The 16,080-nt window shown below is 51.0% G+C and overlaps 8 protein-coding genes across 8 annotated transcripts; 2 read left to right on the forward strand and 6 right to left on the reverse strand.

The window, feature by feature from the left end:
- Positions 1-3,732, forward strand: VTN77DRAFT_6211 (uncharacterized protein; the record flags this gene model as incomplete). Its single annotated transcript, XM_069422465.1, has 3 exons — positions 1-239; positions 306-3,666; positions 3,727-3,732. The coding sequence occupies 3 exons, from the start codon at positions 1-3 to the stop codon at positions 3,730-3,732; spliced, it is 3,606 nt and encodes a 1,201-aa protein (XP_069276326.1).
- Positions 3,733-5,233: 1,501 nt separating this feature from the next.
- VTN77DRAFT_6212 (uncharacterized protein) lies at positions 5,234-6,835 on the forward strand (the record flags this gene model as incomplete). The annotated part of the gene is made up of 1 exon (XM_069422466.1): positions 5,234-6,835. The coding sequence occupies one exon, from the start codon at positions 5,234-5,236 to the stop codon at positions 6,833-6,835; it is 1,602 nt and encodes a 533-aa protein (XP_069276327.1).
- A 698-nt stretch (positions 6,836-7,533) lies between these two features.
- On the reverse strand, positions 7,534-8,374 carry VTN77DRAFT_6213 (uncharacterized protein; the record flags this gene model as incomplete). The annotated part of the gene is made up of 2 exons (XM_069422467.1): positions 7,534-8,234; positions 8,323-8,374. The coding sequence occupies 2 exons, from the start codon at positions 8,372-8,374 to the stop codon at positions 7,534-7,536; spliced, it is 753 nt and encodes a 250-aa protein (XP_069276328.1).
- A 438-nt stretch (positions 8,375-8,812) lies between these two features.
- On the reverse strand, positions 8,813-10,001 carry VTN77DRAFT_6214 (uncharacterized protein; the record flags this gene model as incomplete). Its single annotated transcript, XM_069422468.1, has 3 exons — positions 8,813-9,054; positions 9,122-9,778; positions 9,935-10,001. 3 exons carry the CDS (start codon positions 9,999-10,001, stop codon positions 8,813-8,815), a joined length of 966 nt encoding a protein of 321 aa, XP_069276329.1.
- Positions 10,002-10,911: 910 nt separating this feature from the next.
- On the reverse strand, positions 10,912-11,637 carry VTN77DRAFT_6215 (uncharacterized protein; the record flags this gene model as incomplete). Its single annotated transcript, XM_069422469.1, has 4 exons — positions 10,912-10,974; positions 11,037-11,251; positions 11,314-11,388; positions 11,478-11,637. The coding sequence occupies 4 exons, from the start codon at positions 11,635-11,637 to the stop codon at positions 10,912-10,914; spliced, it is 513 nt and encodes a 170-aa protein (XP_069276330.1).
- A 540-nt stretch (positions 11,638-12,177) lies between these two features.
- On the reverse strand, positions 12,178-13,173 carry VTN77DRAFT_6216 (uncharacterized protein; the record flags this gene model as incomplete). The annotated part of the gene is made up of 2 exons (XM_069422470.1): positions 12,178-12,784; positions 12,839-13,173. The coding sequence occupies 2 exons, from the start codon at positions 13,171-13,173 to the stop codon at positions 12,178-12,180; spliced, it is 942 nt and encodes a 313-aa protein (XP_069276331.1).
- A 361-nt stretch (positions 13,174-13,534) lies between these two features.
- Positions 13,535-14,074, reverse strand: VTN77DRAFT_6217 (uncharacterized protein; the record flags this gene model as incomplete). Its single annotated transcript, XM_069422471.1, has 2 exons — positions 13,535-13,993; positions 14,045-14,074. 2 exons carry the CDS (start codon positions 14,072-14,074, stop codon positions 13,535-13,537), a joined length of 489 nt encoding a protein of 162 aa, XP_069276332.1.
- Positions 14,075-14,119: 45 nt separating this feature from the next.
- Positions 14,120-14,692, reverse strand: VTN77DRAFT_6218 (uncharacterized protein; the record flags this gene model as incomplete). Its single annotated transcript, XM_069422472.1, has 2 exons — positions 14,120-14,496; positions 14,563-14,692. The coding sequence occupies 2 exons, from the start codon at positions 14,690-14,692 to the stop codon at positions 14,120-14,122; spliced, it is 507 nt and encodes a 168-aa protein (XP_069276333.1).
- Positions 14,693-16,080: the final 1,388 nt, after the last annotated feature.

Below are 16,080 nucleotides of genomic sequence, written 5' to 3' on the forward strand. Positions count from 1 at the left end.
ATGGTTCCCGTTTCACGGCCGGAAGGTCATCTCAACCTTAACTACATTCCGGTATCTCAACCAATGTCGGGAACGTCGACTGGAAGCAGCTCGCCCAGCGATCCCTCCTCGGCGGCTGCGATGAAATCTCCATTCGGTGCTCCCAACGGGCTAGGTAGTGCTCCGGGTTCATTGGGAAGCTCGCGATTAGGGGCTGGATCCCCTTCCCATGAACTTGGTGCCCGCCTCTATTCGAAGCGGTATGCATCTGTCCCTGCAGTGTAGTAAATTTTTTTTTCACGGCTGACCGATCTCCCTTCTTCTAGGGCACGAGAGATTCAGGCGCAGGAAGGTGTTTCCCCAAGTATTTGGGGTCCCCCAACCAGTGGACATTCTACCCCCCTTCGCGAGAATATTCCCGAGTCTCCTAATCAGGATGGCTTCCCCGACCTCGTACCTCCGGAGTCAACGATCAATAGCCCCGCCAGAAGAGCCAGAGCAGGCACTGTTCCGTCGCGGTTCCCTCCTGTCGGCACACTGAACGGAGCGAACGTTCAACAGTCTTTCTTGTCCAAGACGTCGCGACCCACGCCATCCACCAGTCCATTCCGACCCCCAGGAGTCTCTGGCGTCGAGTCCAGCACAAAGACGGCAACCACCGGTGCTGGTAGTAACACAACGGTTTTATCCCGTCTGCGAGCAGGCTCAATGCCGCAGCGCACAAGCCTTCTGGGTTCTTCAAATCCTTTTGGGCCGTCTCTTTTCTCCACGAATTGGTCGACTGGGCGGGAGCGAGCGACAACCCTTACCAGTATTCGATCCTCCGAAGGCCCTGCTTCTCCATCCCAGTCCTCCTTTTCGAGAGACGGTCTAGCCGATACCGACGTGAAGACGTTGGACTACCTCGGGCTGGCAGAAACAACGCCACAACAGACGGGGGCGACACTGGCCCGTTCGTCAGTGGAGTCCTTCATGCAGCAACAGCAGCAACAACAACAGCAGTCATCAACCCTCCCACCACTGCTGGCTGAATTGGCGATGATGAAGAATAACAACAGGTTCCGATCCTACTCGGTGAACGCCACAGAGAAATATGCAGAGGATGATGAGGAGTATGGAGCCCACTATCCACAGGTTCCTTCAGGCACTATGACTCCTTCAGCTGCCGCGACAGCAGCGCAACTCGCAGCGACGCAAGCTCAAATTCATCAACATAATCTCGCAGTCCAAGCTTTCGCCAATCATGCTTCTGCAAGTCGGCCTCGAGCAAGGACGGCTGGTGTCCTCGATACGCCGCCACAACGATCTTCCATTCGCAATTATCTTGCAACTCCTTCACGGCTGGGCGATAGTATTAGCGCGGCTGATCTCCGCATTGCAGAAGGTGGAGAATATGACGAACTATCCGAGGCCGTACACATGATGCATCTTGGCGGCGGAAGCGGTGGCGCAAATGTCCAGGCTGCTCGACCCGCCGCGGAGACAACTGACGAAAACAATATCGAAGGACCGACGAGAGCGTTATGGATCGGAAGCATTCCTGTTTCAACAACCGTCACCTCTCTGGAAGCCATCTTCAGTATGTACGGCAAGATTGAATCAACCCGTGTCCTTACGCACAAGAATTGCGGATTCGTCAACTTTGAGCGTATTGAAAGTGCTATCCAGGCCAAAACCATACTCAATGGCAAGGAGATCTTCCCCGGGGCGGGGCCTGTGAGGATCGGATACGCCAAGGTTCCAGGAACTTCTGCGTCTGGAACCCCGGGTCACAATGGAACCCAGCCTTCTCCAACGCCCGATCCCAATGCAGCTTTGGGATCCAACGGTGCTGGGACTGATGGTGTCGGTAAATCAGAGAGAGGGGGCACTCCTCAGGTCCCGCCTCTAGTCGAGTTGCAGCCGGAAATGGCACAAATTGTCAAGGAATTTGGTGCCTCGGATGATGATACTCGCAAAATCACTGCGAGCGTTCAGCGGGCCATTGCGTACCAGTCGTTCGTGGATGAGATTCCACCCATTCCGGAGCCAAGCCAGACTCGGATGCATGATGCCCCTCGCCTTCGCGACATCAGAAAGAGGATCGATAATGGAGCTTGTTCCATCCAGGAGATTGAGGAAACTGCACACGGGATGCTTCCAGAGATCGCGGAGCTCTCTTCCGACTATCTCGGCAACACGGTCGTCCAGAAACTTTTCGAATACTGTTCTGAACAGACCAAGGAGGAGATGCTGGTCCAGATCGCACCACACCTCGCGGAGATTGGAGTGCATAAGAACGGAACGTGGGCTGCTCAAAAGATCATTGACGTGACGAAGACTCCGACGCAGATGAAAATGATTGTGGAGAGTCTTCGACCGTACACGGTTCCTTTGTTCCTGGATCAGTACGGCAACTATGTGCTGCAGTGCTGTTTGCGATTCGGCAGTCCGTATAACGATTTCATCTTTGAGACCATGCTCAGCAGGATGTGGGAAATCGCTCAGGGGAGATTTGGTGCTCGAGCCATGCGCGCTTGCCTGGAGAGTCATCATGCCTCCAAAGACCAACAGCGGATGCTCGCCGCCGCTATTGCACTTCACAGTGTTCAGCTCGCTACGAATGCGAATGGCGCCCTTCTCCTGACTTGGTTCCTGGATACGTGCACCTTTCCCCACCGGAGAACGGTTCTCGCTCCTAGACTTGTGCCTCACCTGGTGCACCTTTGTACCCACAAGGTCGCCTATTTGACTGTTCTCAAGGTGATCAATCAAAGAAACGAGCCCGAGGCGCGGGAAATCGTGCTCAAGGCTCTCTTCTTCAGTCCCGGTGATGAAGTCTTGGAGAAGATCCTGAGTGACCCAACATCCGGCGCGACGCTGATCTTCAAAGTCCTGACCACGCCTTTCTTCGACGAGTCGATGCGCGCAGAAGTTGTCAAAAACGTGGCCAAAGTTCTCACCAAACTGAAAGCTACCCCGAGCCAGGGCTACAAGCGTTTGATGGATGAGGTTGGGTTGTCCTCCCGAGGTAATTCTCGTGATCATCATCACTCCGGAAGAGACGGTCATGGCAGTGGTCACGGCTCGAACGTCGATAAACAGCAGCACCGTCCGACCTCGTCGCGGCAGACGAACACCAACTATCAGTCTCAGCCAGCCACGGAGAGACAGTATGGTGGGCAGTTTACTGGCGCTCAGAACCTGGACAACCCAGCATCCATGGCACGACCCGTGACTTCCGAACAAACTTTTGACCACTACGGTGTAAACGGCGTCGGTGTCCCCGCTGGCATTGGTCCAGCTAGTGGCATCAACCCCATCAACGGTCTTGGTGGTGTGAACGGTCCGGGATTCGGCCAGGAAGGCATCTTGCCAATGAACCAGCAACAGCTCCAGTATCAGGCTTACCTACAATCTCGGGGTGTATCCCCGAGTGGGCTTTATCCGGCCATGGCCGGCAATAACTTCGGTGGATATGCTGCACCCCCCCTCTCCATGGACAACTTCAGGGGGCTGCAGGGCCCCTCTTCGCTTCCCGGGCCGTCGCCACAGATGAGTGCCAGTCCCATGCTCAGCCAGCCCGCATTTGCTCCGGCCCAATTCAGTCCTGTTCTGAACGCCGCCCAAATGTACCAGTATCCCCCACAGTTCTACCCCCAAGCCCAAGCCATACCAAACCAAACCGCGGGTGGACGGCGTGGACGCGTAAGTATTCCCGAAAAGCCGCCTGAACCGCCATCATTTCAAGGACTAATTTCTTCACAGCGTTGAACCCAAATTGATCTAAAAAAGAAAAATTTTTCTTTTCGTTTTTGACTTGCGCTTCTTTGTATAAATCCTTTCCACTCAAAAGAAAAGCGATCATCTGGTTATGTGCACTGAAATGACGGCCTTTGCCCGAACCGACGCTGGATCGTATCGGAGGAGGGAAAGGAGCAACGGAGTCGTTACGACATTCTGCGGCATCCTGTTCAACCATCGATTTTCTTCCAAGCTGGACATTATCTCAGCGTGCAAAATCTATCATACCGGTTCTTGTGTATCTCTTTGCGGGTTGTCGGTACTCCATCTGGATGATTTGACGACTTGACATGCTTTAGTTTTCAGAAATGAGTTCTCCTTCAGCGTGGGTGTGTAACAGACTTTTGATCGAGTGTTGGTAAAGCTAGCTACGGACTGACGGTCGTCGTACCGGTCGAGTACTTTTATAGCTTGGAATGGCACGTGGGGTGTTTCTTTCGCAGGTCCTCACTTGTAGAGACCGACGCATCCAGTCTGTTGGCCAGGGACTGAAGGTGACGGGACATCTGCAAATTCATGCACAAAGTTCCACTCACGGGAAGACCTTGATGTGTATGTACTGTACATATATATAGTTTGGCTGTCGATTATGTCTCCTTGCCATCTGCTAGCCACGTTTCAACTTGAAGAGATCTTGTACCGATCTGAGATCCTGTTCTGTTTTTGGTGTTAGATAGATAGATCTTGATGAAAACTGGAGTTCAGATGGTTTGGTTGAGATGATTCTGTCAGAGACTGAAGGAGATCGTATTGAGATGCTAATGACTGCTCTAATAAAAAGAATAAGATGGAGGAAGAACAGAAAGATAGGCTTTTTATAAGCCTAAGACCCTATATTCAGTAGATCAATATGTTTCCTTCAACGACCGTCCGATAGTACTCGTTATGTTATCCATTTGATATTATCGGGCTCCATACATCCAACTATGAGGTGCAGCTCGTGTCTGACTGGACGTGATTACCAATATACTCTGCTCTGCGTCAATAACCAGTGATCAAGAAATCTGAAATACATTGTCAGAAGGTATGGAAGGGAGAATGCACTTGTATATATGTACTTAGGTAGGTACATTGGATGCATCCTAATCGGGCTTAGTGACCCAGAGCTAGGTTATCGTACTCCATGGAGTCCATGAACAAAAATTCCCAATCCATTCGCGTCTAGTAACGCTGTGCTAGCCACAATCCTCACGAGTGGTAGTATAGACTGCCTTCTTCATCTCTTTTGGATGTCTCTTCTAGCACATACGACCATCAGGTATGAAATGCAGTGCTTCCCGTCCGCTCAGCAATACTTAAGCGGAAGCCACAAGCCGGCCGATTAGTAGACTACCAGCGAAGCCTGGCTGTTGTTCAACCTGCAGAGGAGATATGACATGGTCAGGTCATGATTAGAGGGAAAGAGAAAGCAAAGAGCTACATAACATAATGTGCAATCAATAGTATTGCACGGAATGACAAACAGAAGAAGATGGCGGCCCCTTCTTGCATCTTGTATCGAAACAATGAAAGCACCGTGTTTTTGATCGACATTCCAACCTCCATCGCCCTGGCGCAGCATCTTCCATCTCCGTCTCTAAGCAGTCTGGAAACCGGGAGCACAAGTCAAGATACTACTGCTGCTCCTCCACACCGAAAACAACTCTATTCAACTCCAGCCCTGACAACGCCATTTCCGTCCCCGCCAGAGCCGAAGAGTGACGCAGCTCGAGCTCGTTTGTTGGCGAGGATCCCGGTATCGGAACGGCGATTCCACGAAGGAATTGTGCCTTTTGTGAGGCAGGGCCTGGAGGAAATCGGAGACAGGTTTGAAGGAGTTTCTGCAGGAGCTGAAAGAGAAAAGCGGATGTGGTGTCTCCCAAGGAAGGTGATACAGGGAGAAGAGCCCACAAAAACGATATTCTCTGCAGAGGAGTCAACATTTGACTATGAAGCAGATTCTGGTCCTCCGGCAAAGCAAGCAAGGACAAGCGTGAGGATGGGCAGTGATGACGGCTGTCATATCACTCGACCGTCTCTCGATGTCGCCCGTGAATCGAAGGTAGATGCTTCTGGAGCAGGTGACGGGATTGCAGATTCGAGACCGGGACCACCACTGATCCTGTCACCAACCGTGAATGAATTCGAGAGTCTATCAGAACTCCGGAATGTGGAGGTTCGGAATCCTTCGTCGAAGCCTGCAGTAATTCGGGCGCACTGTCCTGCCACGGCAGAAGAATCAACCCGGCAGGACTATACAACGTTTAACATTCCACCAGAGTCATGTTTTGTGCTCTGCGAGCTGTCATCGCAGCCATGCAGCCATTCTCCTATTCCGGGGCTGCCTGAAAACAGGAAATTCAACCTCATCCTGCTCGATCCGCCGTGGCCGAATCGGTCGGTCCGTCGCGCTGCGAAATACGCTACACATCCACCCTTTGACATGGACGGGCTCTCACGGATGATCAGGGATATAATACTCAGGCACCTTCACGACGGTCGTTCTACCGATCCTATCGAGGATCGTCCAGACGACCAGCAAAGCCAGCCCTCAATCGTGGCAATCTGGGTGACGAACAAGGAAAAATCGCGCGTGGCAGCATACGACGCCATACGGGGAGCAGGTCTCTCCGTCTGCGAAGAATGGGTGTGGATCAAGACGACTATCGAAGGGGAACCCGTCACGCCTCTGGAGGGTCTGTGGAGGAAGCCATACGAGGTGCTAGTCATAGGCAAGCGGGACGAAAACAGAGATGATAATAGAAGTACGTCTACATATACAATGGGGAGAGGGACTCCAAACGAGCGATCCGGATCCCCCCAGCGCAGACTAATCGCCGGCGTCCCGGACGTTCACTCTCGCAAGCCGAATCTGAAGGAGATCTTTGAGACAGTTTTCTTTTCTCCGTCGTCGATAGCAGCCGATGCCCCTGCTATGAAGGATGACACCGATACCTCCCCTCAACAGGAGCGAAGGCGAAGAACCAAATACTCTGCTCTAGAGGTCTTTGCGCGAAACCTCACAGCAGGATGGTGTGCTTGCGGTGATGAAGCCCTCAAGTTTAACTGTGACGAATGGTGGGTTGAGGAGTGAGTACATACACCTAATGTACTGTTATTAAAGGCCATGGGGAAAAGACGATTACACTGCAGCACTTGGTATTATATTATATTGTATTATATTATTACAACCATAGTTATGCTATGACAGCAATCATTGACTTGTTAAATTGACTTGTAAGATGAGACTTCGCTCACTCCTGTTCTCCAAGCACAGAACAGAACAGAACAGAACATTCACAAAGTGGAAGTGGAGGTCCCGGATATAATTTTTTTTCTTGTTCTTGTTCCCTAGAAGATAGTAAAAAGTAAGAAAGAGCAAATTGATAAAACCCAAGGCCATCCATCCACGTCCATCCACAGACCAAAAAAAAAAAACGCCGGAAGACAGCAAGCTATTGTAGCCGGACTTGAACGTTAAATCAATGCAGAGACTCTTTTTTTTCTCCCAATTTTCTTTTATTATCTTGGTTGGGCTACCTTTCCCACCGAACCGAACCCAGAATGCAGGTTTCAACAGATCGAACCGGGGGGTGGTGTGCTGATATCAGGTAAGGATTTTCTTTTTCCTTTTCTCTTTTCCCTCTCGCTTTTTTTTTTCGTGTTTATTTCGTCGAGAAATCAGCATGGGTATGGCATGAGATGAGTGTTTCCACCAGTCAGCCAGTCAGCCAGTCAGCCAGCTGGCAGAAAGAAAGTTGGTAAGGATGACCGTCTCTCCCTCATGACTCCTCACTCAAACACCGGCCCCAAACTAACAAGACTGAACCTGAGATCGCCCTCTCCTCCCTCAGCCTCCTTCCGCAGGAACCTCCTCGGCCCCAGCTCCAGCGCCTTCTCGCAGAGGACATCCTCGTCTTCAGCCAACCTGCCTCTCTCCAGGGGACCCTTCCGTCTTCCATCCAGCTCCCACAACCGCCCATCAGCGCCCTTGACGAAGGCGACGAAATGCAAATCCACGTTGTCTTCCGCCTGCGGCGCGGCTGTGTCGCCCCGCTTAGCGGCGTCTGCGTGCGCGCTTTCGAGCGCCTTGCTCTCGTACAGCAGGTCTGCGCGCGCGACGGGGTCCAACGGCTCAGCGTCGCGGAGGAGCTTATCCAGATCAGAGCCCGGGATGATGTGCTTTCTCGGCTCGCCGTTGCTCACGGCGTGGAGCAGGCCGATCAGTCCGCAGGCGTTGCGGATCGTCTGCTTGAACCACATGACGGGCTCGGAGGGGCCGGAGCCGGTGTATTCGGGAAGGGCGCTGTCCTCGGCGATGCGGGAGGCTTCGTAGGTTTTTGATACGGGGAACACGAGGAGTAGGGCGTGGGAAGGTCGGGGGACGAAGGCGAGGAGGTCTGGCTCGTCGATGGAGTAGACGTCTGTGAAGCCCAGGGTCGGGGGGAGACCGAGTTGGTGGACGAGGTGGGACATTACCTCGGGGTTGTTCTCTGCAGAAATTGGAGGTTAGCAAGATGTTTTTTTAAAGACAAAGAGTAGCTGGCATAAGGATGTAAGCTCATGCTTGACAGTACATACCAAGAGGCACAAATGCCTTATTGTTGCTCGGCGCATCAGGATCCTCCGCCATGGTGGAGTAGAGCAGAGGCCTCGACGATCGATATGACGATCGATATTCCTCAACTGAGGAATTGAAATGACAGACGGACGGACAAATAAAAGGATTGTGATGTTTTGGACTCCGCTGTTGATTGTTGATTCGCGGGGTATGGATGGAGCTTGAGATAGATTAATTTAGGTGCAAACGCCGCAAACGTGCGGGGAGATAGGAGATAGCAGCATCAGTACAGGACAACTATCGTAGCATGGATTGAACGATTTAAAGTAGAGTTATATAGCATTGTCTCTGTCATAATAACCTGGCAAGAGTATTTTCTAGAAGCTAGACTGTCTTCTCTATTGCCTTAATCGGGCGCTCTTAAATGCTCTAGAGTATGGTATCTATAAAGCAACTCTCACGTCTAAGATAACATAAAACCACAAGTCATCGTCTTTTTTTGTTTCCCATTCAAATCTCCGGCTTCTCTCCCCTCTTCAGCGGTTCGAAGATATTCGTCCATATCTCGCTGGCCTCGCCGATAAAGTACGACAGACTGACATCCGCCATGCCCGCATCTTCGTCTCCCGCGATCGTCTCCAGCTGCGAGATGATATTCTCCAAGCCAAAGGCTTTCCCGGTCGCCTGTGTCGTGCCAGCTTCTAGCATGACGTTGACGACGTGGATGTGGAAATGGTAGTAGGTTGGTTGGTCTGGGTACACCTCAGTCAGTAGCCGTATCAGTAGCCATAGAAAAAAGGTCAATTGATGTGGTCATACAATGAACGTATAGCTTCAACTGATCCTGCTCGAGCTCAGGGTACATCTTCACCGTCGCCTCCAGCAGCCTCTGCCTGAGGTACCGCAGCCAGGGGATATGCCGCTTCTTGAGATCGCGCAGACTCCAGATATCGCGCCGCTCAACGAGCGCCAACAGATGCAGGGAGCCGATGGTCTTCCGATCCCAGTTGAGGTCCGGCAGCATCAGGAAGCCGTCCTCGGGCCCGTGGTCGGTGTCGCGCAGGATGACGTCTTCCTGCTCCGTCCTGCCCTCGAGGATGTTGAACACCCAGTTCAGCCGCCCCTCCTCGCGCTTCTGCTGCATGTACGGGCGGATGTAGTTACGGTAGATCTCTGGCGTCTCGGTCACCATCCGAACTGGCTGAGCGGAGTATTTCCTGATGTGCTGTTCTGTGCACGGCCAGATTAGGTTCAGCTTGAGGTCTGGTGGTTGGCCTTCGTCTGAGCCTGAAGACGACGAGGCCATGTACCACCGGTAGATGTCGTTGTCGCCCAGATTCCTGACCCGGGTGATGGCTGCGTGGAAGGCGCGCAGCACGTCAACTGATTCGGTTGCGAAGGCTGCTCGCTCGGCGATCAGAACGCCCTGCTGGCCGTCGATATGGCCCAGCATGGCGATCCGGCGGTCATTTTGATCTGAAGTAGTCAGCAGACGTCAGACATAATTCAACATGAACAGAAAAAGAAAAGGTAAAAAAAAAAGATTTTTTTTTTCACATAATAACTGCAGAAAAATCCTGTAGACATTCTTCCAGAAGAAACATTGTGTATTCTACTAAAGTTAGTACACACCTTGATTCAACAACCTCTCGATCTGGAATCGCGGAATCAGTGACTCGGGAGTCGCCTTTTCTCCCATGGTGAGGAATGTCACAATAATAGTAACCTGTAATACTTTCTCAATATGGCCACTATCTGGACAACAATGTCGAATATCTATAGTACAGAGTACAAGCTGGATGGATGTGGAGAGCGGTGAGATAAATGTACGAATGCTAATGCTAATTACTCCACCTGTTCGTGGCAGAATCTTGGGCGGTCTGTTACTACAGAGTACACTGCGGAGGCCAATCATCTCGCAGCATCAGATAGATGCAATTTCTGCGGGCATGGTCTATACTATTAGAAGTCCTAGCTTTTTGCCAATGGCTTTATCTCTTCTATTTTCATCCATGTTCATGTTCTGCTGCCTTGATTGGGACTATGTCACTTGTAAGCATGAATGTACTGTACAGTATGTACTCTGTACTGTACAATACATGTGCAATAGTTATCTGAAAACATCCACTTAAGATATGAACATGGACGAATATCCATATCCTTGTATCCATCCTTGAAAGGGACGCTTTTCGAATATCACTTCAGATTGCTAGAGATTCCAAATGCAGCTCAACCAACCCCGTATTTCTTGGCACAGCGAGTATGACGTGACGTGTGTCGCTGTCTCGGATGCACATATTGTGTGCGTGTAGCAATATGAAGATATAGCACTCCGGTTGAGACACCCAAAGTCAGGGCCTCCATAGTGGGTTACCGTACCTGGTCGACTCCTCCTAGTCCCGATGTCTCTTCAAGGGCGCGCGCAGAACTTCTTGCAAGCAACGGTCTTTCGGGAAGAGGAGCAGAGCTGACTCGGAAGACATCTTCTCAGTCGTCTTCTTAGTCGTCTCAAGCGACGTGGAGCTTGCGCATGGACCTTATGACCGAGATCAATGCGTTGAGCAGAAAGACGAGCTTTATCTGTTTGTTTTTCATCTTGCAGACGTCTGCTACGGTTGAGTAGAAGAGTTAGGTTCGCCATTCCCAGCTGAGGGCGGTGCACTTGAGTGCATCTGATATGCAGCAGTCAGACCCAGCACCAAAAGGAGACAAGAGACTGAATCTACAAACATACTGCTTCCGCAAATTTCAACCACTCCTCCACGCCCTTCACAAAAGGATCATCTGCCGCAGGCAGGACCTCGTGACCCCAGACCACGAACTCGTTGAAGGTCGCTTGTTTTTCCAGAATTTTGACCGGCTCCTCTGCGTCACCGTTGGTCGCACCGTCGGGCTTCACATCAGGATTGGAAGATGGTAGGATGCGGTCCGTGGGCACAGCAACGACGCCTGGAGCAGATGTCAGGAATCATCGTATCATCTCATGTATTGATTGTCGCAACCAAACCCACCCTCATAACCTTCAGGAAGCGCGACCCGTCTGCCACGTAATTTTCGTCCACGGAAGTATGCTGTCTGGGCATTTCCTGCATTTATTGTATCGAAGTTAGCCAGCTGTAGCCCAATGAGAAAGAAAAGAAGCAATGAGCAGGTCAATTGCAATTTCCAGCCTTACCATTGTCATCCTTGACCGGGTTCCAGTACCGCTTTGAGACCTCGACAGGTCCGTCGTGATGGACCCTACACGGGAGAATGTTTGGAGTGCAGAAGGCGGACGACATTGAAGACTTGTTGTCGTCCGCAGACTTATCTTGTGCGCTTCGCAGAGCTAGCATTTTTCTTTCTTTCAAGCAATTCAATCGATTGACGTCCGTATCACGTTGAGAAGCTGCACAGGACTGCGGTGTCTGAGGAGAAAGGTCGGGATCTCAACGGAGACGAGGATAATCAATTCTTCCAAATTATACTCCTTTCATTAAATAAGCTTCAAAAGCGGTTGTATTTGAGTGGAAGGATAACTAGGTAGGTGGTTTGCTCCAGTGATGTGTTAATAGGAGTTCTGCTGTTGGATTCTACGCGCGACGCGTCGGAACGTCCACTTAATTATTACAGCACTACTGCGGGTGTCGGCTTGTCTCCGCAGGTACGCAGTCTCCCGCCCGCTGACTATGGATAGCAGTCTCACGACTACATGAGTAGTATCTAAAACAAACGTAAGGCCTCCTCTACGAAATTATACTTGATCATTGATTTCTTGTATAAAAAGTTCTCGAAAATTGGTGGAATCCAAACAATGCATGAACTGTACCGTGGTATCAATGCAGAACCAGATGTTAAAGAGAAGAAACAAACCAACTCATACTGGTTGATATAAGCTATCTCTTCCTGCTTTTCTTCTTATTCTTTTTCTTTTTCTTCACCGGTTTCCCCTTGTCCTCTCCTTCGGTCACAACCCGCACGGGCCATTTCTTCGCATGTTCGCGATCGAAGGCCTCCTTATCTCGTCTGAAAAGGAGCATCGTGGCCCTGGCATCTTCGACACTCGAATGGGCTCCTTCCTGGATCTTCAGTCCAAGCAACTCTGCCGCCAGGACCTTCAGGCGCGGAGAACCGCCTCCGGCAATCTTTCGATATGGTGGATGCTTGCTTGTATCTCGTATGTCACGTTTTGGATGACTTAATAGGAGGGCGTCCAGGTCGTTCCTCACTGCATGGCCGACCAGGATCTTGCCTTCAATTATTTCGGCGACATCCTTCTGGACTTCCTCAAGTGACCGGGCGTTGACCATGTCTTTTGGTGAGATTCCGCTCACTGGTGTCCGCCAGTCCGTGACCTTCTCTTTGGGCTTGACGAACGAGTCGTAGACCTGGTCGCCATTCCAATTGACGATGCTCACGCGTGCAAGGGCCGATTCCTCGTCGGGATTGGGGCCAACGCCCACCATCTCACAGTCTATCGCGACGTATTTGCCTATTTCGGCTCTGCAGGACGTCAATATAGGAAACTTAAAAAAGGGAGTCGATTTGGGAACTGACGTCGGAGAGCGACCCTCATTTACCCGCCCATTTCGCGGTTCAGTCGAGGCCGTCGAATTCCGCCGGGATGAAACCTCCGTCACTGTCTCCTTCACCTCATTACCTCCCTCAGACTCGCCAACCTTCGACATTCTTTGTGACTTGGACGATTTTCGCTGGCTCTCGGTTTTCTTCTTGTCAGTGCGGATCTCCGTTTTCCTCCTCTTCACACCATTCTGCGGCTCGTGATCGGAGATCTTGCGCTTGGAGGAGGAGGAGGTTGAACCGGATCCGCTTTGTTTTTTGAGTGTTTCCTGGAGCTTCTTCCAATTGCTCGAGAGGTCTTTGAGCTCCATATTAGTGGGCAGAAACTGTTTTAGGATCCATGATATACCAGCCGACAATTATGTTGCAGTTCAATCTGGTGTTCATCCGAGATAATTTTCCTCGATAAGATTGGCAAACCAGGCAAACATCTCCGCAACGGATGTTCAGGGGCTAATCCTAAAATAGATTAGTCAGTTGGTACAGTTTGTCAGTTGTCAGTGCTGTGGCATTCTTAACAGGTACCTCCTACAACCTACATAGGTACGGTAGGTATATTTTTCCACTGTCTCTGGGTCTTCTAATTTCAGGTCTATGATCGCCGTGTATATACATCTACAGCATATTCGACATAATCACCAAATTGACAGCTAAACCCAACAAACGACTGGATCATGCCCACCTCCCATATAGATCCGTTTCAGCAGGCTTGTTGTCGAGAATCTTCTCGATTCTATCCAGGATCTGGGCGTCATTCTTGATCCTCTCGTATACATCCAGCGCTTTCATATTTTCCGCCACCTGTTCAGGCCTGCTCGCGCCCGTGATGACAGTGCTCACATTCTCGTTGCACAGGCACCAGGCCAGCGGCAACTGAGCGGTGGTACACCCCAGTTGCTGGGCCACCACGCCCAGTTCTCGCACTTTTTGGATCTTCGCTTGTCCCGCTGGCGTTGACAGGGCTTTGCCCATGTTGATCATATTCTGCTTGTCGCCAGCTGGGGCATCGGCCCCCGTGAGTCTTGAGCCCTCTGGGATCCCGTCGTTGTATTTGCCAGTCAGAATCCCGTTGTCGAGAGGGGACCAGATGGTCAGTCCGTAGCCATAATTGCGGATCACCGGGGCCAGTTCCTTCTCTACTCATTCGCGCCAGAACGCGTTGTACTGGGGTTGATCGCACACGGGTGGAATTAGGTGATGGACGGCCGCCATATGGTGGGCTCTCTCGATGTCGTGACTCGTCCACTCCGAGGTCCCTCAATACAAGGCCTTGCCCTCGTTGACGATCTGCGTGAAGGCCCGGACCACTTCCTCGATGGGGGTGAGCGGGTCCGGCCGATGCGCCATGACGATGTCGACGTAGTCCAAGCCCAGTCGTTCCAGGGACGTCCTCATCCCCTCGAAGAGATGCTTCTTGGATAGACCGGTGTCATTTGGTCCGGGACCGCCCCAGAAGAGCTTCGTCGAGATGACCAGGTCGCTGCGCTGGAAGCTCAGGTCGCGCAGGGCCTTGCCAAAGACCTTTTCACATTCTCCTGAAGCATAGGCTTCTGCAGTGTCAAAGTAGTTGACCCCGTGATTCCACGCTTCGAGGATGCATTGCTTTGTGACATCTTTGCCGAGCTGGCCGCCGACTAAATGCCTGTAGCAAGATGCCTCTCTGCTGAGATGTGAGAGTATGGTGAGTAGGAATCTCATACCAGTGACCCACGTCCCAAACGAGAGCGCAGAAACCTTCAATCCCGTCCTTCCAAGGAAGTGGTATTTCATGTTCTTGGGTTCGAATTTTCGCGGAGCTTGAGCGGACTCAGTGCCGTTTTCGCCCGCCATGGTTCTGATCTTTTCACCAGTTTAGTACACAAGTATCTCTATTGATCTTTGACCTTGGTGTTAAGAGAAGTTCTATCGTTTAGTAATATATACTCTGGCTTAGTATGCACTGTCCCTGGTAGAGTATTAATTACTAATTAATAGTAAGGTCGCGAGAAGCTTTCTCTCAAGATCCGTCGCGACCTTCCTAATATGTCGCAGTTTTGAAACATATTTACGGGATTTCAAGCGGTTCGTTCGTAAGAATCGTAACTTTATTGGGAACTCTGGCGAGGAACGTGCCCCGTCATAGTCAATTCAAGAAGTGGATCGGCTGGATTTGGTGGATCATGCGGAGTCGAAGCGGTGGAGGTGGACGTTCGTCAGTGATGCTACGGAGTAAAACCCCACGCTCTTCTCTCCGGCGGAGTCAGAGTACGGTGTACTCCGTATATACGGATCAGTTCCGGCGGGGTGCTTGGTCTCCACTACCCTCCACTCCACTCAGAACTGACTTGATAGATACAGACCAACTACCTAAACAGGGCATCTATGTACTCCGTAACGGCGTAAGAGGGGGCAGAAGATGGATACATCCGTACCTTACCTTAGGCAGGAACTAATTTGTCTGTGCATGTTCGCTAATAATTAACCGGTTATGTACTCCGTACTCCGTACCTAGTTTCATTGGCGGCCATTCCATAAATCCATCCACATTCAGGATCTGATATCATTCTGGAAAAGAAGCACGTGGAAAACAAGACACCTCACTGCATGGCTTTTTGATGGACTGAACGAAGCTTAATGTTTATTATGCGGATAGAGAATTATGTGAACAGAGATTGATGTCGTTTGACCATACATCACAAGGATAATAAGTCAAAGTGACTCGAATTGCTGCTGTAGACTCTCACTCCAACAATCTGGCAAGGATTCCAGGTAATCACCCTGTCTACCTACTTCGCTTGCCTGGACGGATCTCCATGCGCAAGTACACGCGAGGGCAGCGAGATAGCACGCTATATATAAGTATCACAGGAATGGTGTCCTGATGTTAAGACTAACCTCATCTCGAAGTCACCTTCTCTTCATATTTCCTCAGGAATATACACACATGTAGTACTACTAGCTATGTATCAACCTACTTTGCTTTCTCCAAAGCAGCAGAATACCCATCAAGATGCACCTGCACATCCACAACCACCACCGTCTTTCTCTCCCTTACCTCCTGCGCAGCCCTCTTCAACGTCTCAACCAGTTCTGCCCGCCTTCTCACCTGCCCTCCCACCACCGTGGCGCCCAGCGAAGCAGCATTCTGACTGAGGTCCGGCAGAGGATCGTCGATGCGGATCCCGATCCCTTTATTTTTCACGGGCCTGTTTCTGGCCCGCGCCACGCGCTCTTGGTGC

The sequence above is a fragment of the Rasamsonia byssochlamydoides genome (genome assembly GCF_041956645.1).
Source record: "Rasamsonia byssochlamydoides strain NRRL 3658 unplaced genomic scaffold VTN77scaffold_47, whole genome shotgun sequence".
NCBI classification, from domain to species: Eukaryota; Fungi; Ascomycota; class Eurotiomycetes; order Eurotiales; family Trichocomaceae; genus Rasamsonia; species Rasamsonia byssochlamydoides.